This window comes from Entelurus aequoreus, linkage group LG18 (assembly GCF_033978785.1).
Source record: "Entelurus aequoreus isolate RoL-2023_Sb linkage group LG18, RoL_Eaeq_v1.1, whole genome shotgun sequence".
In the NCBI taxonomy this organism is placed as follows: Eukaryota; Metazoa; Chordata; class Actinopteri; order Syngnathiformes; family Syngnathidae; genus Entelurus; species Entelurus aequoreus.
In genome coordinates, this window is record NC_084748.1 from 17,938,028 (window position 1) to 17,962,947 (window position 24,920).

Sequence of the window (24,920 nt, forward strand, 5' to 3'; positions counted from 1 at the left end):
TTATTTTTATTTTTAAATTCTATTGAATTATTTCTTGTATGTACAAACCCCAAAACCAGCAAAGTTGGCACGTTGTGTAAATCGTAAATAAAAACAGAATATAATGATTTGCAAATCCTTTTCAACCTATATTCAATGGAATAGACTGCAAAGACAAGATATTTAACCTTCGAACTGGAAAACTTTGGGTTTTTTTTGCAAATAATAGCTCATTTGGAATTTGATGCCTGCAACATGTTTCAAAAAAGCTGGCACAAGTGGCAAAAAACAATGAGAAAGTTAAGGAATGCTCATCAAACACTTATTTGGAACATCCCACAGGTGAACAGGCTAATTGGGAACAGGTGGGTGCCATGATTGGGTATAAAAGCAGCTTCCATGATGGGATGAGGGTCACCACTTTGTGAACAAATGCGTGAGCAAATTGTCCAACAGTTTAAGAACAACATTTCTCAATGAGGTATTTGTAAGGAATTTAGGGATTTCACCATCTACGGTCCGTAATGTCATCAAAAGGTTCAGAGAATCTGGAGAAATCCCTGCACGTAACATTGAATGCTCGTGACCTTGGATCCCTCAGGCGGTACTGCATCAAAAAGCGACATCAGTGTGTAAAGGATATCACCACATGGGCTCATGAACACTTCAGAAAACCACTGTCAGTAACTACAGTTTGTCGCTACATCTGTAAGTGCAAGTTACAGATGTAGTAAAAGAGTGCGGGTACTAGACTGGCTTGCCTGTGGTCCAGACCTGTCCCCCATTGAAAATGTGTGGCGCATTATGAAGCCTAAAATACCACAACGGAGACTCCGGACTGTTGAACAACTTAAGCTGTACATCAAGCAAGAATGGGAAAGAATTCCACCTGAAAAGCTTCAAAAATTGATCTCCTCAGTTTTCAAATGTTTACTGAGTGTTGTTAAAAGGAAAGGCCATGTAACACAGAGGTAAAAATGCCCCTGTGCCAACTTTTTTGCAATGTGTTGCTGCCATTAAATTCAAAGTTAATGATTGTTTTGAAGAAAAAAAAAAAGAAAAAAAAATTCTCAGTTTGAACATTAAATATCTTGTCTTTGCAGTGTATTCAATTCAATATAAGTTGAAAAGGATTTGCAAATCATTGTATTCTGTTTTTATTTACGAATTACACAACGTGCCAACTTCACTGGTTTTGGGTTTTATATATTGTTTAAATTATTTTGAAATACAATTTTAAAATCACATTGTATTTATTCAACCAATAGGGGCATTGTGTATGTGTGTGTGATTGGACTGACATATGTTTGTGTTTTAATTGAACAGACAGACAATACCAAGCGAGTGTGAAACTTAAGCCTCAATGCCAGTAAACTGCAACTGCGAGAAACGTAAAAAGTTTGTTGCATTTCCACTTTTATTCAGATTCTCCTCAGAACAATACATAGCAAGAATATTCATATGTTGTGGTGCTTCCTGGAAGTGTGAGGTGTCGCGTTAGTGTGATTGTGCTAACAGTCAACACGTCTGCGAGCGCAAGTATTAAAAATAGCAGCATCATTAGGCGACAGGAAGGCGACGCGATGTTCTCACTAGGCCTGCTGGAGAGATAACAGTCTTCTTGCCTCTCTCCCAGGAGTGAGAGCGGCAACCACCACCAGGAGATGAAGCCGGCTGATGGAGTGGGTGTGGGGGGGGAAGCAGCAGGAAGCCCCTCTACACCAATAATTCAAGTTTAATCTGAGCTCCGCAGGTGTGCACCGAACAAGTGAGCAGATTTACTCGCCCCAAGTCTAATGTTATCACACACGCACACACACACACCGATCTCTGGGAGTGAAGTCTGGTTACAACCGGAATTACACTGATTGCCCAAAGAGGTCACCCTTGATAAGAAGGGAATTGCTACAAAATTGTGTTTACGTGCCGCGGGTTGATGCGGGGATAGGAATCGTGCCGAGGCAGCCGCAGGCCTAAAGCCTCTAGACACGCCCCAGAAAAGTGTTGAATGGCGGCTTTCACGCTCAATGTGGAAACACATTAGACTGACATCTTGTGCCTGAGATTGACTTTACAAGATGATTATAACTTAGTGATAAAATGTATTCCAATATGAAGGATGTTTATGTGTGTATGTGAAGGGACTGACAGATGTTTAGACAACACTAAACAGCGCAGGAAATTGTGTGTACAATTAGTGGGCTTGTTGCGGGTGATCCACTAACACTGCGTATATAATTGATAACTGGTCCAGACCGCCCTGTTTATATGAGGATTATGCGTGTACTACGCGGCTTTCACCATGGAGACACTCATTTACTGGATTCAGGATTCAGGATGCTTTATTATTGTCCATTCTTTAACATGTACAAGACATATAAGAACTGAAATTACATTTTCGGCGCAGTCCCACTAGGACAGGGGTCGGCAACCCAAAATGTTGAAAGAGCCATATTGGACCAAAAATACAAAAACAAATCTGTCTGGAGCTGCAAAAAATTAAAAGCCATATTACATACAGATAGTGTGTCATGAGATATACATTTAATTAAGAGGACTTAAAGGAAACTAAATGACCTCAAATATACCTACAAATGAGGCATAATGATGCAATATGTACATACAGCTAGCCTAAATAGCATGTTAGCATCGATTAGCTTGCAGTCATGCAGTGACCAAATATGCCTGATTAGCACTCCACGCAAGTCAATAACATCAACAAAACTCACCTTTGTGCATTCATGCACAACGTTAAAAGTTTGGTGAACAAAATGAGACAGAAAAAGAAGTGGCATAAAACACGTCCTAGAAAGTCGGAGAAAGTTATACCTGTATATATGTAAACAAACTACGGTGAGTTCAAGGACTGCCAAAATTAGTAGGACAAAACTGCGCTCGCCAAATACTCGAATCAGTGAAGCATGTTTAATATAAACAGTGTGCTTTATAACAATTAGGGAGGTTTGTGTCATGTTTGTCCTCCTACAGAAACCATGTTAACACACAAAAAAAAAAATTCCCTCATCTTTTTCCATTTTTCATAAATTTTTGAAAAATCTCCAGAGAACCACTAGGGCGGCGCTAAAGAGGCTCTAGAGCCGCGGGTTGCCGACCCCCGCACTAGGAGCAGACATACGTTACAGGGAGACAAGAACAGGACCCTCAACGGATCAGCCACTTACGGCGCTCCTTAAAAAAGGTGGGGAAAAGGTGATATTGGGAAAGGGGGGAAGAGTAAAAAATATCAGTCAAAGGCTGGACCCTGGGAGGGGGTCCAGACTGAGTCCAAGGGAAAAAATCTAATTTGCCATAGCACACATAAACAAGTTGAAGTGAAGTGAAGTGAATTATATTTATATAGCGCTTTTTCTCTAGTGACTCAAAGCGCTTTACATAGTGAAAACCCAATATCTAAGTTACATTTAAACCAGTGTGGGTGGCACTGGGAGCAGGTGGGTAAAGTGTCTTGCCCAAGGACACAACGGCAGTGACTAGGATGGCGGAAGCGGGGATCGAACCTGCAACCCTCAGGTTGATGGCACGGCCACTCTACCAACCGAGCTATACCGCCCAGTTACATATAATCACAACAACTCGCAACTGCGAGGGGAGTTGGGGCCTTGGAGGCCGGCCTGCTGCTATAAAGCGCTACTCAGCCGTCCATCACCCCGAAGGGGAATCAAGCGGTGGTGAAGGCGTTGGGTGGGGGTGCGGTGTGCGTTTGTGTATATGCCCATTTTCTTTGGGTGTAGTGGTGTTGTGTCCATAGGCCCGGGGCCGTTCTGCATGCAATGCAAGCAAAGTTCGACTTCCACACTCATGTTATTATGCTCCTCCTATCAATCAATCAATCAATGAAAGTGTATTTATATAGCCCTTAATCACGAGTGTCTCAAAGGGCTGCACAAGCCACAACGAGATCCTCGGCTCAGATCCCACATCAGGGCAAGGAAAAAACTCAACCCAATGGGATAACAATGAGAAACTTTTGAGGGGACCGCAGATGTGGGGGACCCCCCCCCGACCCCCCACCTGGGCGACCAATGCAATGGACGTCGAGTGGATCTAGTTTATAGTGTGAGAGTCCAGTCCATAGTGGGGCCAGCAGGGGATCTTCTTGAGTGGAGACAAGTCAGCAGCGCAGAGACGTCCCCAACTGATGCACAGAGGAGTGGTCCACCCCGGGTCCCGACTTTGAACAGCTAGCGCGTCATCTGTGGTCACCTAATAACCTCTCCACGCAGGAGAGGGGGGTAGATCAGAAAAGAGACGGCAGATCAACTGGTCTAAAAGGGGGTCTATTTAAAGGCTAGCATATACAAATGAGCAGGAATTATGTGTGTATATAAATGGACAAACAGAAGTGTGCATTATGTAAATGGTCATACATACATACATGATGTGTGAATGGAAAAAATAGTGTGTACTGTATTAGAAATGAAAAACAAGTGTGTGTTATGTAAATAGACAGACACATTTTTATTTACGTGGGGGATGTGAATGAACAAACAGATGTGTGCATCGTGTCTATATGAACAGACTTGTGGATTATGTGAATGATGTGTGTATGTAAATGGAAAAAATGGTGAATTGTGTGTGTATACGAACTGACAAATAGAAGTGTGCATTATTTAAATGGACAAACATATTTACATGATACGTGAATGGACAAACAGATGTGTGCATCACGTGTATATATTTACGTGCGTGTATGTGAATGAACAAACAGATGTGTGCATCGTGTCTATATGAACAGACTTGTGGATTGTGTGAATGGACAGACACACATTTAAATGATGTGTGAATGTACACAAGTAAATGCAAAAACAGATGCAATGTGTGTGTATGTGTACAGTCTAAGGCTGCAGCTAACGATTATTTTTCTATCGATTAATCTATAGATTTATTTATTTTTTCGATTATTCGGTTAATCTATAGATTTTTTTCGATTAATCTATAGATTATTTTTCCTTTTACCGATTATTTTTTTATTCAAAATGAAGATGAAAAAATAAATGTAGGCCCGTTTTTTCAAAAGGCACGGCTTTTATTTACAAAAAAAAAGAAGTATGGCCACTCAGTCAACATTGACAACAACATGACTAAATATTCTGTAACAATGTAAACATTTAAAACTTTTAACATTTAACAAAATTAAAAGTAGTTTATTTGCTTTTTAATGTGCAAATATAAAAGTCAACATCCAGTGCAAATCTTAAAGGCCTACTGAAATGAAATTTTTTTATTTAAACGGGGATAGCAGATCTATTCTATGTGTCATACTTGATCATTTCGCGATATTGCCATATTTTTGCTGAAAGGATTTAGAATAGAAAAACGACGATAAAGATAGCAACTTTTGGTATCTGACAAAAAAAAGCCTTGCCCCTACCGGAAGTAGCGTGACGTGGACAATTGAACATATCCGCAAAGCTCCCTATTGTTTGCAATGATGGCCGCCAGATCTGAGAGCGATTCTGACCGAGATAGCGACGATTTCTCCATTAATTTGAGCGAGGATGAAAGATTTGTGGATGAGGAAAGTGCAAGTGAAGGACTAGTGGGGAGTGGAAGCGATTCAGATAGGGAAGAAGCTGTGAGAGGGATAGAGCCATATCGCTTTGAACCCGACGCTGATGAAGACGGTCAGGAGGACGCTGCTGCTATTGATGCTGGAGGAGCACACGACATAGATCGCCTTGAGAATACAGAATGGTAATATGTTATTTATTTATAGACTAGTTTTAGTTTGTGGCCTAGTCTTGCACTGTTACTGTTAGTGTTACAACTTACACCCCAGGCCTATCTATACACTAAGTATCTATCATTGACACAATGTGTTACTGTTAGTGTTACAACTTACACCCCAGGCCTATCTATACACTAAGTATCTATCATTGACACAATGTGTTACTGTTAGTGTTACAACTTACACCCCAGGCCTATCTATACACTAAGTATCTATCATTGACACAATGTCAAACCTAATTAATTACCCATTATTTCTATGGGCCACAGCTCCATATACCGGCAATACTAAAAATATGCATGCAGATTAATAAGATCCACAACAAGACAATGATAATATTAATTATTCCACATGTTTGCAGATTGCAGGTGTCAATAATATGAATTGATTTACAAATATTATGAACATTTCTATTTCCAGGTGTACATGTCAAAACTGTGTGAACATGGAGACAGTGGCTGAGTGTGTCTGCTGTAGTGAAATAGAGGCAGTGACCAGAACGATGGAGGAGGAGGGGGTGAAGACGTGCATCATAGACCACCATGGCTTTCCATCTGTGTGTCTGGATGAATGGGTGCTGCAGACAGCGTATAACGCCTACAAACAGCAATATGGCATGCTGCAGCAACAGCAAAATGAGTGAGGCACTAATAAGTTTAAATAATTCTTTATTCTATCAACCTTTGGAAGATAAGTCAGAATGAGCACTTTCTTATCTTATTCTTATTCTGTGAAATGTACTGTGCTACAATGCACATGACATTATATATCATAGAAGTATTACATAGATGGACCGTAGATGTCAACAATATTTACAATTTACTGCAACAGTAAATGAGAAATGAATAGAATGCATGACAATGTCTTTTGAATCTCAGAGAACAGTGAGTCACTGTGTATCCATGTCCGGATAATAACAGCTGCCATCATTTGCTACTTGCAGGCGGAGACGACACACAGCCTATCGACAGTTTGTCCGCTTCTGCTGGGGATATCTGGGAAAGGACATAAGGGTGGTACTACCAGCTTGTGTAGTACATAAGATTAGGACAACATTCCCATCGATGGACTACACGGGGTTCCAAGACGTGCAGTGACTGCAACAGAATCTACATGGCCACTGTACTTAATCAATAAAATCAATCAATCAATCAATCAGTCAATCAATCAATGTTTATTTATATAGCACTAAATCACAAATGTCTCAAAGGGCTGTACAAGCCACAACGACATCCTCGGTACAGAGCCCACACACGGGCAAGGAAAACTCACCCCAGTAGGACGTCGATGTGAATGACTATGAGAAACCTTGGAGAGGACCGCATATGTGGGTAACCCCCCCCCTCTAGGGGAGACCGAAAGCAATGGATGTCGAGTGGGTCTAACATATTAGTGAGGGTCCAGTGGAGCCAGCAGGAGGCCACCCCGAGCGGAGACGGGTCAGCAGCGCAGATGTCCCCAACCGATGCACAGGCGAGCGGTATACCCCGGGTCCCAACTCTGGACAGCCAGCACTTTATCCATGGTCACCGGAATAACCCCTCCACGTGGGGGGGGGGGGGCAGAGGAGAAAAGAAAAGAAACGGCAGATCAACTGGTCTAAAAAGGGGGTCTATTTAAAGGCTAGAGTATACAAATGAGTTTTAAGATGGGACTTAAATGCTTCTACTGAGGTAGCATCTCTAACTGTTACCGGGAGGGCATTTCACACTTACCGAAGCGACTCCTGTGCTTGGCGATGGCTTCCTCCTTGTCTGGCTTCTCCAGTTCATCGCAGAGGAAGGGAGGCACATCCACAGTGACGCTGAGTGGTGTTCTCTCGTCAGGGGTCTGTCTGCAGCCAGCAACAACCTCCCTGATCAAGTCATCTACGTAGCCTGCAAAATACAATTGTACATGTTCCTGCTCACAACATAATATACTCATGGAGAGTGAAACTTGACAGTATTATTATCATGATACAAAGTGTCAAGTGTTTACATGTTTTGTGTCCTCTACACTTACGGTATGTTGGCTCTGTCGCGATTTTCTTGACCACATGGCCCCCTGCTTTATACTTCGGGTAGCGTACTGCATAGCGCTCAGCACCCGCTTGTGTAGTGGCTATAGGGCGGCTCGAATTTTCGTTCCAGTGCAGCCCAGCAAGCAGGTTCCTAGGTGTGGTAACAGAATAATGTAATAATTAGTACTAAAGTATGGCACACACTAGTGACACTTAGATTAGTGTGGAAACATACCTGCACAGCATTCCGATGTATGAGAAGACATACATTTTCGGTGCGAACTGTATAAGATAAAAGACACTTTATTCAGTCATGCGTCCATACAATGTGTGTGTAAATTTATAAATTGTTTGTAAATTTGAATACAAATGTTTGTGTATTAAACTGTTAATAGTCAGCTATTAAAGCTTGATCTCCTGCAGTAATGAAGCTGTTTTGTTTTCAATGTTAACACCACGCCAGAATTGTTTGCAATCTTTCTCACCAAGATGCCAGCCACTATGTTGGACCTCCAACATTCTCTTGCTTACACTGACTGTATCAAGGCTTCATTTAGTATGCTCTAGTATTTTGCTCCCTGGCCACCAAAGTCCTAGTGGCAGGTGGTAACCACCGACACCACCTACAGGCGATCAGTCTAATTCTCACCTGTATGATAAGGCTATGGAACGCCTCCACCTTGGAAGTCTGGTGTTCACCCGACAGCATGGCGATATCTTTTAGCAGGGACTTGTTGTTGACCACCTCCTCCAGTTTCACTGCTGAGCGTGAACCTAAACATAAATTTAAAATAGAACAACGTTTCTACAAAAATGTTCCAGTCAACTTAAACTGGTTATTTACTTACAAGTTTATCTGAATTTTTTGACTTTCAAAAGATGTGCAGGAAAATACTGCTAGTCCCTCACTGCTTTCGGGCAACTTATTTGCCTACTCACTTTGTTTGAGCCATTTCTTTTGCCGTTGCAGTTGTCCATGAGTACAAATTGGGAAGAGGTCGCCATGGTCCTTGTGGATGTTCTGAATGTGTCGCTCCACAGACTTCCACTTGGCAACCAGAAGTTCCCCCTCTCCAGGCGGTGTAGACACTGCTGCCCAGTAGAGGTGGTTGATTATACTTTGCACCCAGGGCTTCAGGTCTTCACAGTCCTTATGCTTGGCGATGGCCTTCAGTTTCTTTCCGATGGCTACAAACAGAAAAAAACAGAAATTTGTGGATTAAATACAATATCGCATTCATCTGATCACTGATATGTACACACTACTTCACAACTTGTCATGCATACAAATAATCCAACTAACATTTTGCAACATGCCAGATGTCATAGCAGTGCCGTGTATTGGGCATGTTTTCACGAATCCATTTAGCGATCTGTCTGTGTCTGTCTGTCACCAGCACCCCGACATCCAGGTCCCAGCTGATCAGCAGTTCCACCATCCTCTTCAGTCCTTCCATCTCCATATGGTAGCTGCCAAGACATTCGTTGCTCTGAAATATATATAACAGAAAAGGAATGAGCAAAGAAAAAAATGAAAAAGGGGCTTAGTATACATTGAAATGGTTAATGTTATTAGACAAATTTACTAGGATAATTCTGGAAAATCCCTTATCTGCTTATTGTGTTTTACTAGTGTTTTAGTGAGATTATATGGTCGTACCTGTACAACCTGAAGGTCGAGAACCACATTGGCCACAAGCTCCATTGTGGTGTAGGTACCGAACTTGGCGCTGTGTCCCGGACTGTCTGCTCGCCCATCACCACCAAGGACGAGGGGTCGGCCTTCCACCTGCAGCATGGTGAGGTGCGTCCGTTGCTGTTCCTCCCACACCTTTTTGATGGCTGGCTGCAGGATGAGCTCCTGGTGGTTGAAAAATGTCCTCTTCACATACGTGACCACTCCGATGCTGTTCAGCACTTGCAACACCTTGCCAGAAGATGCCCCAGCGAAGAGGATGCCAGCAGACAGCAGGATGTTGCCCGCGGCATAAGGGCCAATGTTTGGCTGGCTGCTCCAACTACTCCTCTGGTCACATGATGCACATTGAAGAGTCATGGTCAGCTGTGTACCGTTCGAATCCCAAGAAGGGCTTATGTCCTGGCTGCCACAGACTGGACAGTGACACCACTTGACGAGACTCTGGAGGCACGACTCAAAGATGATGTACTTCGGTTCCTTGTGGCAGCCCTCTTCATGCATCTGGTGAGTACATGGGCGATCTGGCGACCCGTCAGATTGACACGGATCCGATGTCGTTGACTCACTCGGCACATAGCTGTCATCGGAAGAACCACCAACAAAAGGCGCAGTGGGACTTGATGCTGGTCCTTCATCAAACAATGCAGGAGGTGGTCGTAGCTTGGCTTGCATTCCAGACACACCTGGAGCTGCTATGTTAGTCTGCATCTCGGGGCTGTCAGATGGAGCTGCTACACTTGACAATGGGACTTCACTAACCCTGGCCGGCCGAGCTCTAACCCTCTCGAGGATATCTGGGGTCACCTGGTGTCCTAGCAATAAAATCAAGCACAAGTTGTTTTATATAATCTGTTAAAATTAAACTAGAATCACATAATAATTATTGTCTTTGAATCACCTAATTTATCTGTCTACTCTACTCTGCACAGGCAGCGTGCAATGTGTACTGTGATGTGCAGAATCATGTTCGTCACCGAAATAGACATACCCTTTGATCTATGATGTATTTTCCCTGTTTGGGTGCTCTTGCTACTGGTCATTGATGTTGGTGCTGTCCCAATCGGTACCCAGTCCGTCTGGCATCCTTGTTCTCTTGTATTTCCCTGGAAATGGAGAAACAGCTACATGTAATATGGATACCTCATTTACATTAATTATGAATACTTTTGGATTGGGCTTGAACTGTAATCCATTTGAACATTGATTAGGAAAACAAATCGAACCTGATCTTGATCGCCCTCCTCATCAGGCAAATCTAGTGCCATTGCCATTGGTTCATCCACCGCATCCGCCACTGATGCCGTAGTCGTACTGTCCATGATCTGATCTATTGTCTGTAAATGTACAAATGTACAATACTTTATATTATTGTCTATTGTAATCTATTGACAGTATTGACACTATTGACAGTAATGTCAGTAAATGTACGATACTTTATACTGCAGAAGAACTTGACTAGAACTTGAAGCAATAATTATATGTAGACTATTTTATTGTTAATTTATTTCATTGTTCATGGAGTAGTCCAGTGGTTCTCAAATGGGGGTACGCATACCCTTGGGGATACTTGAAGGTATGCCAAGGGGTACGAGAGATTTTTTTTTAAATATTATAAAAATAGCAACAATTCAAAAATCCTTTATAAATATATTTATTGAATAATACTTCAACAAAATAAATGTTTAGAATTAAGTTCATTAATCCAGATGGATCTCTATTACAATCCCCAAAGAGGGCACTTTAAGTTGATGATTACTTCTATGTGTACAAAATATTATTTATAATTGAATCACTTGTTTATTTTTCAACAAGTTTTTAGTTATTTTTATATCTTTTTTTCCAAATAGTTCAAGAAAGACCACTACAAATTAGCAATATCTTGCACTGTTATACAATTTAATAAATCAGAAACTGATGACATAGTGCTGTATTTTACTTCTTTTTTTCAACCAAAAATGCTTTGCTCTGATTAGGGGGTACTTGAATTAAAAAAATGTTCACAGGGGAAAATCACTGAAAAAAGGTTGAGAACCACTGGAGTAGTCTATGACTGTGTGTGTTAGTTTTGGTTGATTGATTGAGACTTTTATTAGTAGGTTGCACAGTGAAGTACATATTCCGTACAATTGACCACTAAATGGTACCACCCCAATAAGTTTTTCAACTTGTTTAAGTCGGGGTCCACTTAAATTGATTCATGATACAGATATATACTATCATATATATACTATCATCATAATACAGTCATCACACAAGATAATCACATTGAATTATTTACATTATTTACAATCCGGGGTGTGGAGGTGGGGGGGTTTCAACAATTGAGAACAAAGAAATGGATATTGGAACAGTGTAGTCTGACTATGAAAACTGGATATCAAGATTCTTACCCTCTTCCTTTCCCTTTTGGCAAATGCAGACCTCATGTGCCCAGTCTGTCCGCTTGTGGAGGGGGTCGGGTGCTCCGGACTTGTCCGTGGTCTATCGAAAATAGTTGGCTTCGCACCTTTCTTCAGCACGAGTCGACGAGTGCTGATTCCCATTTCTGCCATTCGCAAGGGACCCTCTTCGAAACATGATCTTTCGAAATGTTCGCTGCATAATACACTGTACTTCGTATGTGTCGTCCAATCCAACCGTGTTCGCTTGACTTCTTTGTTCCATAGTAAAGCTTGGCCGCCATCTTTTGGGAAAAGAAACAATGAAACACCGGTTGTGTTTTGGTTTGTGTTGCTACATCCAGCAGCAACACACCGCTTCCCTACAACTCTCTTTTTTGCAGTCTCCATTGTTAATTGAACAAATTTCCAAAAGATTCACCAACACAGATGTCCTGAATACTGTGGAAATTAGCGATTAAAACAGAGCTGTTTAAATTGGGAGGGACCTATTCCAAGATGACGCGTTCAACTGCCTTCGTCACGCGCATACGTCATCATACCGCGACGTTTCAGCCGGATATTTCCCGGGAAATTTTAAATGTCACTTTATAAGTTAACCCGGCCGTATTGGCATGTGTTGCAATGTTAAGATTTCATCATTGATATATAAACTATCAGACTGCGTGGTCGGTAGTAGTGGGTTTCAGTAGGCCTTTAATATTCTGCAATAGTATAAGCATTTCAAAAGTAAAAGTATTGCTTATTTTGCTTTAAAATGTGCAAAAATAAAGATAAACATCCAATACAAAAAAGTGCAAAACGAAATAATCTGTAACAACAGTGTAAACATTTCAACAAAAGTGAAAGTATTGCTTATTTGCTAAAATGTGCAAAAATAAAAATAAACATCCAATACAAAAAAGTGCCAATCTAAATATTCTGGAGCACTGTAAACAAGTATTGCTTTTAAAATGTGAAAAATAAACATCCAGTCCAACACAGTACACAATAACCAATTCTACTCATTCCAGTGAGTGACTAACAGTTGTAATGAAGAAAGGTTAGCATGTGTACATGTTTGGTTCTTTTCTTGTTTACAATATTCCCAGCAGCTGAAAATAGGCGCTCAGAAGGGGTCGATGTGGCTGGAACTGAGAGCTAATTAGCCTTCACCTCAAGCCAGGACTGCGAGTGAGCTGAGCTGCAGTTTATATTTCTAGAAGGTCAACGGGCTCATAGTGATGTTACTAGTAGTTGACTGGGAGGTGTTTATTATCATTTGGGGAGAGTCCGCTGCCTGATGCTCACCTGCTAAACACCTATCTGCTCCACGCTGAAGCGCTGACTACATGCGCTCTGAATACACACTGCTGATTGGCTGATAATGCTTTGTGTGTACCAATCAGATGGTTGTGTGGGTGGGACAATGCTGCGTGTGTACCAATCAGATGGTTGTGTGGGTGGGACAATGCTGCGTGTGTACCAATCAGATGGTTGTGTGGGTGGGACAATGCTGCGTGTGTACCAATCAGATGGTTGTGTGGGTGGGACAATGCTGCGTGCTGAGACAGAGACAGAGGAGCGAAGCAGCTTGTTAAGACTTTAGCAGCTAAAGTTAGCTTTAGCTTAGAAACTCGTTCGGTACACCCCCGTGCCGAACCGAAAGCCCCGTACCGAAACGGTTCAATACAAAACACGTACCGTTACACCCCTAGCAGATACAAATGACACATTCATGTTTTTGTGTAATGATGACAACGTATGCTCGCGCGGACGATTGACTAGTTGATGGTTTTCTTTTCAAATGTTTGTTCATAGCCGTTGTGCTGCTATGATAGGCCATTTCCGCTCGACACAGTGTGCATACAACAACATTATTAGGCCGCTTATGGAAATACTCCCACACTTTTGACCACTTTTGGCATGCTTTTCCCCCCTCGCTCGCACCGCTCGCATCGTCTGCTTTGCGGTCCGCCATGACGGTAGTGTGACGTAAATATGCGACGCGTCGACGCACAAAAACGGCGTCGACGTATTTACGTAACCGATGACGTCGACGACGTCGACTACGTCGACAACGTCGACGCGTCGTTTCAAACAGAAGTGTGCATTATGTGAATGGACAACATGATGTATGAATATAAATGGATAAACAGGTGCGTTGTGTGTGTATATAAACTGACAAATAGAAGTGTACATTATGTAAATGGCCGGACATATTTACATGATATGTAAAAGTGAACAGACAAACGGATGTGTGCATCGTGTGTATATATGAACAAACAAACAGAAGTGTGGATTATGTGAATGGACAGACACATATTTACATGATGTATGAATGTAAATGGAAAACAGGTGTGTGTATATGAACTGACAAGTGCATTATGGAAATGGACAGACATATTTACTTGATGTGTGAATGTGAATGGACAAACACATGTGTGCATTATGTGAATGAACTGAGACCTATTTACATGGTGTGTGAATGGACAATCAGGTGTGTGCATTGTGTGTATATGAACTAACAAACAGAAGTATGCATTATGTGAATGGACAGACATATTTACATGATGTATGAATGTAAAGGGAAAAACAGGTGCATTGTGTGTATATGAACTGACAAATAAACATGTGCATTATGTAAATTAATATTTACATGATGTGAGAATGTGAATGGACAAACGTGTGCATTACGCGAATGAACTGAGACCTATTCACATGGTGTGTGAATGGACAATCAGGTGTGTGCATTGTGTGTATATGAACTAAAACAGAAGTATGCATTATGTGAATGGACAGACACATATTTACATGATGTATGAATGGAAAAACAGGTGCATTGTGTGTATATGAACTGACAAATAAACATGTGCATTATGGAAATTAATATTTACATGATGTGTGAATGTGAATGGACAAACGTGTGCATTACGTGAATGAACTGAGACCTATTCACATGGTGTGTGAATGGACAATCAGGTGTGTGCATTGTGTGTATATGAACTAACAAACAGAAGTATGCATTATGTGAATGGACAGACATATTTACATGATGTATGAATGTAAAGGGAAAAACAGGTGCATTGTGTGTGTATATGAACTGACAAATAGACGTGTGCATTATGGAAATTAATATTTACATGATGCGTGAATGTGAATGGACAAACGTGTGCATTACGTGAATGAACTGAGACCTATTCACATGGTGTGTGAATGGACAATCAGGTGTGTGCATTGTGTGTATATGAACTAACAAACAGAAGTATGCATTATGTGAATGGACAGACACATATTTACATGATGTATGAATGTAAATGGAAAAACAGGTGCATTGTGTGTGTATGAACTGACAAATAGACGTGTGCATTATGGAAATTAATATTTACATGATGCGTGAATGTGAATGGACAAACGTGTGCATTAGGTGAATGAACTGAGACCTATTCACATGGTGTGTGAATGGACAATCAGGTGTGTGCATTGTGTGTATATGAACTAACAAACAGAAGTATGCATTATGTGAATGGACAGACACATATTTACATGATGTATGAATGTAAATGGAAAAACAGGTGCATTGTGTGTGTATATGAACTGACAAATAGACGTGTGCATTATGGAAATTAATATTTACATGTTGCGTGAATGTGAATGGACAAACGTGTGCATTACGTGAATGAACTGAGACCTATTCACATGGTGTGTGAATGGACAATCAGGTGTGTGCATTGTGTGTATATGAACTAACAAACAGAAGTATGCATTATGTGAATGGACAGACATATTTACATGATGTATGAATGTAAAGGGAAAAACAGGTGCATTGTGTGTATATGAACTGACAAATAAACATGTGCATTATGTAAATTAATATTTACATGATGTGTGAATGTGAATGGACAAACGTGTGCATTACGCGAATGAAGTGAGACCTATTCACATGGTGTGTGAATGGACAATCAGGTGTGTGCATTGTGTGTATATGAACTAAAACAGAAGTATGCATTATGTGAATGGACAGACACATATTTACATGATGTATGAATGGAAAAACAGGTGCATTGTGTGTATATGAACTGACAAATAAACATGTGCATTATGGAAATTAATATTTACATGATGTGTGAATGTGAATGGACAAACGTGTGCATTACGTGAATGAACTGAGACCTATTCACATGGTGTGTGAATGGACAATCAGGTGTGTGCATTGTGTGTATATGAACTAACAAACAGAAGTATGCATTATGTGAATGGACAGACATATTTACATGATGTATGAATGTAAAGGGAAAAACAGGTGCATTGTGTGTGTATATGAACTGACAAATAGACGTGTGCATTATGGAAATTAATATTTACATGATGCGTGAATGTGAATGGACAAACCTGTGCATTAGGTGAATGAACTGAGACCTATTCACATGGTGTGTGAATGGACAATCAGGTGTGTGCATTGTGTGTATATGAACTAACAAACAGAAGTATACATTATGTGAATGGACAGACACATATTTACATGATGTATGAATGTAAATGGAAAAACAGGTGCATTGTGTGTGTATATGAACTGACAAATAGACGTGTGCATTATGGAAATTAATATTTACATGATGCGTGAATGTGAATGGACAAACGTGTGCATTAGGTGAATGAACTGAGACCTATTCACATGGTGTGTGAATGGACAATCAGGTGTGTGCATTGTGTGTATATGAACTAACAAACAGAAGTATGCATTATGTGAATGGACAGACATATTTACATGATGTATGAATGTAAAGGGAAAAACAGGTGCATTGTGTGTGTATATGAACTGACAAATAGACGTGTGCATTATGGAAATTAATATTTACATGATGCGTGAATGTGAATGGACAAACCTGTGCATTAGGTGAATGAACTGAGACCTATTCACATGGTGTGTGAATGGACAATCAGGTGTGTGCATTGTGTGTATATGAACTAACAAACAGAAGTATGCATTATGTGAATGGACAGACATATTTACATGATGTATGAATGTAAATGGAAAAACAGGTGCATTGTGTGTGTATATGAACTGACAAATAGACGTGTGCATTATGGAAATTAATATTTACATGATGCGTGAATGTGAATGGACAAACCTGTGCATTAGGTGAATGAACTGAGACCTATTCACATGGTGTGTGAATGGACAAACAGGTGTGTGCATTGTGTGTATATGAACTAACTAATAGAAGTGTGCATTGTGTAAATAGACAAACCCTTACATAATGCATGAACCCTTTTGTATGGTGAGTTTACATTATGTTAATGTTACTAAACATGTTTACAGTCTGTGTGTACGTAAATGGACAGACACTTTAAAATGACGCGTGTCTGTGAGTGTCTTGTAACTGGCGCCGCACTAACGATCAGGTGCGTGTCGTTAAAATGAGATCCGATGCGATGAAAACTTCCATAATGAAGCTTTCTTACGTTTCTTCCCCGAGTAATGGAATTACTGGCAGAGACGAGTAATCACACGTCTCGCCGTCCCTCGGCTCCAAAGAGATTTTCTGCTCCTTTGAGCTCATTGTTTTCATTTTCCAGGGCCGCGACTTGGGTTGCCTCTCCGTGGTCTTCATCAGCGGGCTTTTTTCGGCGCGGTCGCTCAAGATTTCCCTGCGGACCCCGAGGGCAAAACACAAGCGCGAGGCGTATTTGCGTTTTTACAGGAGGACAGAAGGCCGACTCTGAATAAATGCCGGTCGCTGCTTTTCGCTAATGTGCCAGACTTGTGAAGGATACTTTTCTAACTCTGCCGCAGTGCCTTAGGGCAAGTCTGGCTAATATACATCAAAGCAGGACATACAAACCATACCACAAACAACAGAAACTCAACAAAATGTGCATATTGTATGTCGCAGTCTTCTACAAAACAATAAAACATGGTCATGGATTGGTTCATACGTGAACCGATACTGTACCAATTCCCGGTACCAGGGAATCCATACCGGTACTCAACAGTACCAATTTTCGGCATTAAATATTAATTGTTTTTGATAATAAAATCAATATTTTATTGCAACTAGGGATATCCGATAAATGCTTTAAAATGTAATATGGGAAATTATCGGTATCGGTTTCGAAATTATCGGTATCGGTTTCAAAAAGTAAAATTGATGACTTTTTAAAATGTCGCCGTGTACACGGACGTAGGGAGAAGTACAGAGCGCCAATAAACCTTAAAGGCACTTCCTTTGCTTGCCGGCCCAGTCACATAATACCTACGGCTTTTCACTTACACAAGTTAATGCAAGGCATACTTGGTCAACAGCCATACAGGTCACACTGAGGGTGTCCGTATAAACAACATTAACACTGTTACAAATATGCGCCACACTGTGAACCCACACCAAACAAGAACGACAAACACATTTCGGGAGAACATCCGCACCGTAACACAACATAAACACCACAGAACAAACACCCAGAACCCCTTGCAGCACTAACTCTTCCGGGACGCTACAATATACACCACCCGCAAGCCCCTGTCCCCCCAACCCCGCCCACCTCAACCTCCCATGTCCCAAATTCCAAGCTGCTGTTTTGAGGCATGTTAAAGAAAAAAAATGCACTTTGTGACTTCAATAATAAATATGGCAGTGCCATGTTGGCATTTTTTTCCATAACTTGAGTTGATTTATTTTGGAAAACTTTGTTGTATTGTTTAATGCATCCAGCGGGGCATCACAACAAAATTAGGCATAATAATGTGTTAATTCCACGACTATATATATATCGGTATCCGTTGATATCGAAATCGGTAATTAAGAGTTGGACAATATCGGAATATCGGATATCGGCAAAAAAGCCATTATCGGATATCTCTAATTGCAACATTTAAAAATGAACTGATTACGATAACTGCTGTCCAGTAGTGTATAGTTTATAGTGTGTTGGCGCGTCAGTTCAGTCCTTGCTAAAGCTAGTCTTTAGTTGCGCCCTAAAAAGTGTTTATACTGTAAGTATTTAACTTATTTTTATTTTTTATTTTTTGTCCTGTCCAGCTACTCAGGCAAATCATATAGTTGATGTAGATGCACTTTACAAAAGAGAAGTGTGGGATACTTCTCTTGTTGCCTTATTTGTATTTGACTTTATGGATTTATATTATCATTTGGTGCAGCCGGGCCGGAGAAGGAGGGGATAGAAAGAGAAAAAAAGGAAGACAGAGGGGGAAATTGCGGGGACAAGAGGGGGATCAGACAGAGAGACAACAACAACAACAACGGAACCACATCAGCAAATACAATATGTACAAATATGATGGTAAAAGTGATAGCAAAGAAGCAGTTAGTGAAATAAATATTAATAATACAGAAATGACTATGAGAATTATTGCACTACAAATGTAGCATTAAAAATAGTACTATTGTTAATGAATAATAACAATAATTACCTCTATTATCAACAATACAATTGTTTCAAATGCAACAATACATATATGTGATAATAACTTGAAATACAAAAGAAAGCAGATAAAGGGAGGGGAAGAAAGAGAAGCCAACTATATTAACCTTGTAGATTGTTATAGTAACAATAGGTTAAGCTTTGTCAGTGTGCCATGTGTTACCCAGTTTCCCCTAAGTATTGTACTTATTATGCACCAGCTGTTTGATTGTAACGTGCCTCTTGGTTGTAGGTTTCATTACAAATTTTGAAAATTAAAATTTTCATTAAAATTGCCATGTAAACTCGCTAATGCTACCCAGTAGCATGTCAATAGCAAACCTAATATACAATAGCATCAAACCAGCACATTTTTGGAAAAGTGGAGCCTTACTTTACTTACGTTGGAGTGTTTTTTTTTTTAGTCAATTTCTTTGTCGGCATTGAAAATTGCAACATTACCCAGAGGTAGTTTGGCTGAGTCTGCTCTCAGTGCTGCTGGAGTGTGGCGAAGTTAGCAACTGGATGTGATGTCACGCAAAATGTAGGTACGATAACATGGCACTGTTGGATTTTACGTTAATCGGTGTGCAGGGATGTAACAGTATCAAAATGTCACGGTACGATATTGTACAAAAAGAAACTACACTCACCAAGTTTTCGTTTGATACTGTCATTATTGTGAAGATTATATAACAGCAATATATCGGCGCATGTACAATACCGTTACATCCCTAGTGCCTGGTAGGACTGGCGAGGTTCGGTCGGTGCCAAAAAAGTACTGGATTCGGTACCTATCTCTAGTTGCATGTGCTATTATTTTTCTGACAAAACCCAAAGTTTCACCTCTTGCGGCTTGAAATTTCTCACACAGCTCAATGCTGTTTCCAGAATACACCCTCTGTGGCAGGGGTGTCCAAACTTTTTGACTTGAGATCCGCATTTGGCTAAAAAAAATTGTCCAGGGCCAAATGCATGTACGTATTATATTAATATAATGGGTATATAATTAATTATAATATTATAGTATGTGAAAGTTGGACTCCTGCCTTGTTTACTTCCGTGACAACCTTTTTAAAATTTTGTAATCAATCAGAAATATTAGCAGCTAAAATGCGCCAAACATGGATAAGTGTGGAGAGAGTGTTTTGCATTTTTCCCATCATGCACTGTAATGGATTTAAATTGGTGTAATTGTGATCTGTTGTTTGGACGTTTTTCATAATCTCCACAATGTTCAGTGAGCAGTTTGTGTTATGTGTGACCATGTGTGTTGACCTTTATGTTAGTTGCTTTTTTTCTTCTTTGCACCATGACTAGGGAAGGTTGTTTGAATTTTGTCATACAGTGTAAGTAAACGCTGTGCAATTGTTTCAAAGTACTTTCAAAGGTCATTGATCTGATTTACTCACATTGTCCACTAGATCAGTGGTCCCCAAACTTTTTGTAGCTTGAATTTTTTGTTTTTATATATACAGTATATATATATATATTTTGTTTTTTTCATTAAGAAATACAATCAGTTGTGCTTATGGACTGTATCCCTGCAGACTGTATTGATCTGTATTGATATATAATGTATATATTGTGTTTTTTATGTTGATTTAATAAAAAATAATATACTTTTTTTTTCTTTTTTTTTTTAATTTCTTGTGCGGCCCGGTACCAATCGGTCCGCGGACTGGTACCGGGCCACGGCCCGGTGGTTGGGGACCACTGCACTAGATGGCAGGATTTATGTAGCATCCGCAGACCGCCTAGTATTTAAGATTAGTTTCAAAGCTTTCTGCGGGACGATGCTTTGTTGAACTCATGACGTCTCGCGGGCCAAATTGATGACACTGGCGGGCCGGGCCGCCCATGGCCCACGGGCTGTAGTTTGGACACCCTTGATATAGAACAGGAGTCGGCAACCCAAAATGTTGGGCCAAAAATACAAAAAAAGCTGCAAAAAATGTAAAGCCTTATATAAGTGTTATAATGAAGGCAACACATGATGTAAGTGTCTATATTAGCCTACTATCAAAGGCTGACAAAAATCTTCATTGACAGAAATGTTGTATTTTAATTTTTATTCTACATATTTTTGCAACATTGGAAATCATTAGTAAAATGGAGGCTTCTCACAGGATGAGATAACTTCGGGAAATTACTGGGTCAGAATGGCCAAAGGAATAGATGTGTGGGTTCAAGTTTAAGGAAACAGCAGGCTGTCTTCTTTTAATGGATTCATTACAATCTTTGCAAGCTGGGTAACGTTTTGCTGTGGTCTGGAACAACATGGCACACAAACCACCATGAGAAATACAGCCAATATTACATACAGATAATGTGTCTTGAGACATGCAAATATCAATTAAATACACAGAGGACATAAGTAAAGGAAATTAAATTAGCTCAAATATAGCTACAAACGAGGCATAATGATGCAATATGTACATACAGATAGCCTAAATAGCATGTTAGCATCGATTAGCTTGCAATCATGGATTGACCAAATATGCCTGATAAGCACTCCAGCAAATCAATAAAATCAACAAAGCTCACCTTTGTGCATTCACGCACAGCATAAAACGTTTGGTGGACAAAATTAGACAAAAAAGGAGTGCTATAAAACACGTCTCTCTGTGGCAGCGTCGTACATGTAAACAAACTATGATGAGTTCATGAATCGCTGAAATTAGTAGGACAAAACGGTGCTTGCCAAATACTCTCATCAGTGAACACTGGGATTTCTAGCAATTAGGAAGGTTTGTGTCATGTGTCATTTTCTTCATCTTTTTCCATTTTCACACATCTCTGAAAGAGGTCCAGGGAGCCACTAGGGCGGCGCTGAAGAGCCGCGGGTTGCTGACTCCCGGTAGAGACATTTTGGGGACAGACAAGAACGTGTGTAACATTTGTGCATGACTGGTTAAAAAAAAATTGCATAAACATAACATAACCTAAAGCAAAACATCGTATTATTTAGCAACTAATTGTCAATACGTCATTGACTATTTGTCTAGTGATTGCTATATTTAAGGATATCTGTATTACATGTATGACAGCATGCCTTCCAAAGCATTTTGACTAGAGATGTCTGATAATGGCTTTTTTGCTGATATCCGATATTCCGATATTGTCCAACTCTTAATTACCGATACCGATATCAACCGATACCGATATATACAGTCGTGGAATTAACACATTATTATGCCTAATTTTGTTGTGATGCCCCGCTGAATGCATTAAACAATGTAACAAGGTTTTCCAAAATAAATCAACTCAAGTTATGGAAAAAAAAATGCCAACATGGCACTGCCATTTTTATTATTGAAGTCACAAAGTGCATTATTTTTTTTAACATGCCTCAAAACAGTTGGAATTTGGGACATGGTCTCCCTAAGAGAGCATGAGGAGGTTGAGGTGGAGGGGGGGCGGGGGGTGTACATTGTAGCGTCCCGGAAGAGTTAGTGCTGCAAGGGGTTCTGGGTATTTGTTCTGTTTTGTTTATGTTGTGTTACGGTTCGGATGTTCTCCCGAAATGTGTTTGTCATTCTTGTTTGGTGTGGGTTCACAGTGTGGCGCATATTTGTAACAGTGTTTAAGTTGTTTATACGGTCACCTGTATGGCTGTTGACCAAGTATGCATTGCATTCACTTGTGTGTGTGAAAAGCCGTAGATATTATGTGACTGGGCCGGCACGCAAAGGCAGTGCCTTTAAGGTTTATTGGCGCTCGGTACTTCTCCCTACGTCCGTGTACACAGCGGCGTTTTAAAAAGTCATACATTTTACTTTTTGAAACCGATACCGATAATTTTGAAATCAATACCGATAATTTCCGCCATTACATTTTAAATCGTATCGGCAGTCCGATATTATCTGACATCTCTTTATTTATTTATTTATTTATTTTTTTAATGTCCTGCCCAGCTTCTCGGGCAAATCATATAGCAGATGTAGATGCTCATATCGGCTGTTCAGATTTACTTTACAAAAGAGAAGTGTAGGATACTTCTCTTGTTGCCTTACTTGTATTTTGACTTTATTAAATGTATTTATATTATCATTTGGTGCAGCCGGGCCGGAGCAGGTGGGGATAGAAAGAGAGAAAAAGGAAGACAGAGGGGGGAATTGTGGGGACAAGAGGGGGATTAGACAGAAAGACAAAAACAACAACAGCAAACACAACAACAACAACAGAGCAACATCAGCAAATATGACATGTACAAATATGATGGTAAAAGTAATAGCAAATAAGCAGTTAGCGAAATTAAAAAAAAAAATACAGAAATGACAATGAGCATTATTACACTAAAAATGGAGCAATATGAATACCAATAGAAATAGTGCTATTGATAATAAACAATACCAATACTTTACCTTTATTATCAACAATACAATTGTTCAAATGCAACAATACATATACGTAATGATAACTTGAGATACGAAAGAATGCAGAAAAATGGAGGGGAAGAAAGAGAAGCAACCTACATTAACCTTGTAGATTGTTATAGTAACAATAGGTTAAGCTTTGTCAGTGTGCCATGTGTTATACCCAGTTTACCCTAGGGCAACAACGTTAATATATGTTTGATGAAACGTGATTATGTGCATGAGTGTATGTGTGCATATGTACTTGTATATGTACAGTATGTGTATATGTGTGCTTGTACAGTGAGTGTATATGTGCAGAATGTGTATATGTGTGTACAGTGAATGTATATGTACAGTATGTGTATACAGTATGTGTGTTTGAACAGTGAATGTATATGTACAGTATATGTATGTGTGTGTTTGTACAGTGAATGTATATGTGTAGTATGTGTATGTGTGTGTTTGTACAGTGAGTGTATATGTACAGTATGTGTATATGTGTGTTTGTACAGTGAATGTATATGTACAGTATATGTATGTGTGTGTTTGTACAGTGAATGTATATGTGTAGTATGTGTATGTGTGTGTTTGTACAGTGAGTGTATATGTACAGTATGTGTATATGTATGTTTTTACAGTGAATGTATATGTACAGTATGTGTATACAGTATGTTTGATGTACGAACTTTGAGTGTGTAAATATGTACTGTATTTATTTGTATATGTATGTGGGAGCGTAGGTACCTATGTATGTCTGTATGTATGTGTGTGAGTATATGTGAATTTGCATGTACAATACATTTGACTCCCAGTGTGTGCGGGAGCCAGAGTACGGCCCAGCCTCCCCGAGAGCCCATCCCACAAACAGTAGGTGTGGTGCCCAGGGAACCAGGGGCCACCGCCCCCACGCAGCCAAGCCGGACAGCGACAGGAACCCCAGAGCCTGGCCCACCGCGCCGCCCACAAGGGCCAGCAGCAGGCCGCAGACAGACGCACCCGGCAGAGGACAAGGCACGAGAAAAGCAGGGGGCAGCCAGACCCAAAGCCAGCGAGAGACCACACCCCACACGGACAGAAAGGCGAGACGCCCCGCCCGAGGGGCCCGGAGACCCCCGCAATCGGACGGGAAGACCGCCCCCGCCCCACCGGCAACAGGGCCCCCACGAGCCCCCCCCCCCACCCCCGGAGAGCGCGGCGAGGCCAGCCCACGGCCACCCCACCCAAGCCGGCCGCCACAGGACCACCCAGCACGGGCCACAGGAACCACCCACCCCACCCGCAGGGACCCCAACGATGGAGATGGAACAACCAGCAACCGCCCCGCCGAGTC

The 24,920-nt window shown here is 40.7% G+C and overlaps 2 protein-coding genes across 4 annotated transcripts in view; one reads left to right on the top strand and one right to left on the bottom strand.

The window, feature by feature from the left end:
* The window catches only part of LOC133633883 (uncharacterized), an 80,943-nt gene that overhangs the window by 24,470 nt on the left and 31,553 nt on the right, over positions 1-24,920 (top strand). The window contains exons 4-6 of one of the 3 annotated variants that reach the window (XM_062026664.1): positions 1,616-5,694; positions 6,149-6,367; positions 6,672-7,735. In XM_062026664.1, coding sequence (XP_061882648.1) covers positions 5,429-5,694; positions 6,149-6,367; positions 6,672-6,825 — 639 coding nt within the window. In that variant the 5' untranslated portion in view covers positions 1,616-5,428 and the 3' untranslated portion in view covers positions 6,826-7,735. Of the gene's footprint in view, positions 1-1,615; positions 5,695-6,148; positions 6,368-6,671; positions 7,736-9,127; positions 10,319-24,920 lie in introns of those variants that run through there. The other 2 variants (XR_009821851.1, XR_009821850.1) reach the window with 2 other exon arrangements.
* Positions 6,883-12,129, bottom strand: LOC133633880 (uncharacterized). The gene is made up of 10 exons (XM_062026659.1): positions 11,820-12,129; positions 10,653-10,763; positions 10,418-10,532; positions 9,391-10,241; positions 9,034-9,220; positions 8,670-8,918; positions 8,380-8,504; positions 7,966-8,012; positions 7,733-7,881; positions 6,883-7,605 (listed from the first exon to the last, which is right to left on the bottom strand). Exons 1-10 carry the CDS (start codon positions 11,979-11,981, stop codon positions 7,418-7,420), a joined length of 2,184 nt encoding a protein of 727 aa, XP_061882643.1. The 5' UTR covers positions 11,982-12,129; the 3' UTR covers positions 6,883-7,417.

Coding starts and splice junctions, on each gene's coding strand:
- LOC133633880 (XM_062026659.1), bottom strand. CDS start 11,981: ATGGCAGAAATGGGAATCAGCACTCGTCGACTCGTGCTGAAGAAAGGT. Junction 10,764..11,819: donor CCAAAAGGGAAAGGAAGAGG/GTAAGAATCTTG, acceptor GTACATTTACAG/ACAATAGATCAGATCATGGA. Junction 7,882..7,965: donor TACATCGGAATGCTGTGCAG/GTATGTTTCCAC, acceptor TACCACACCTAG/GAACCTGCTTGCTGGGCTGC.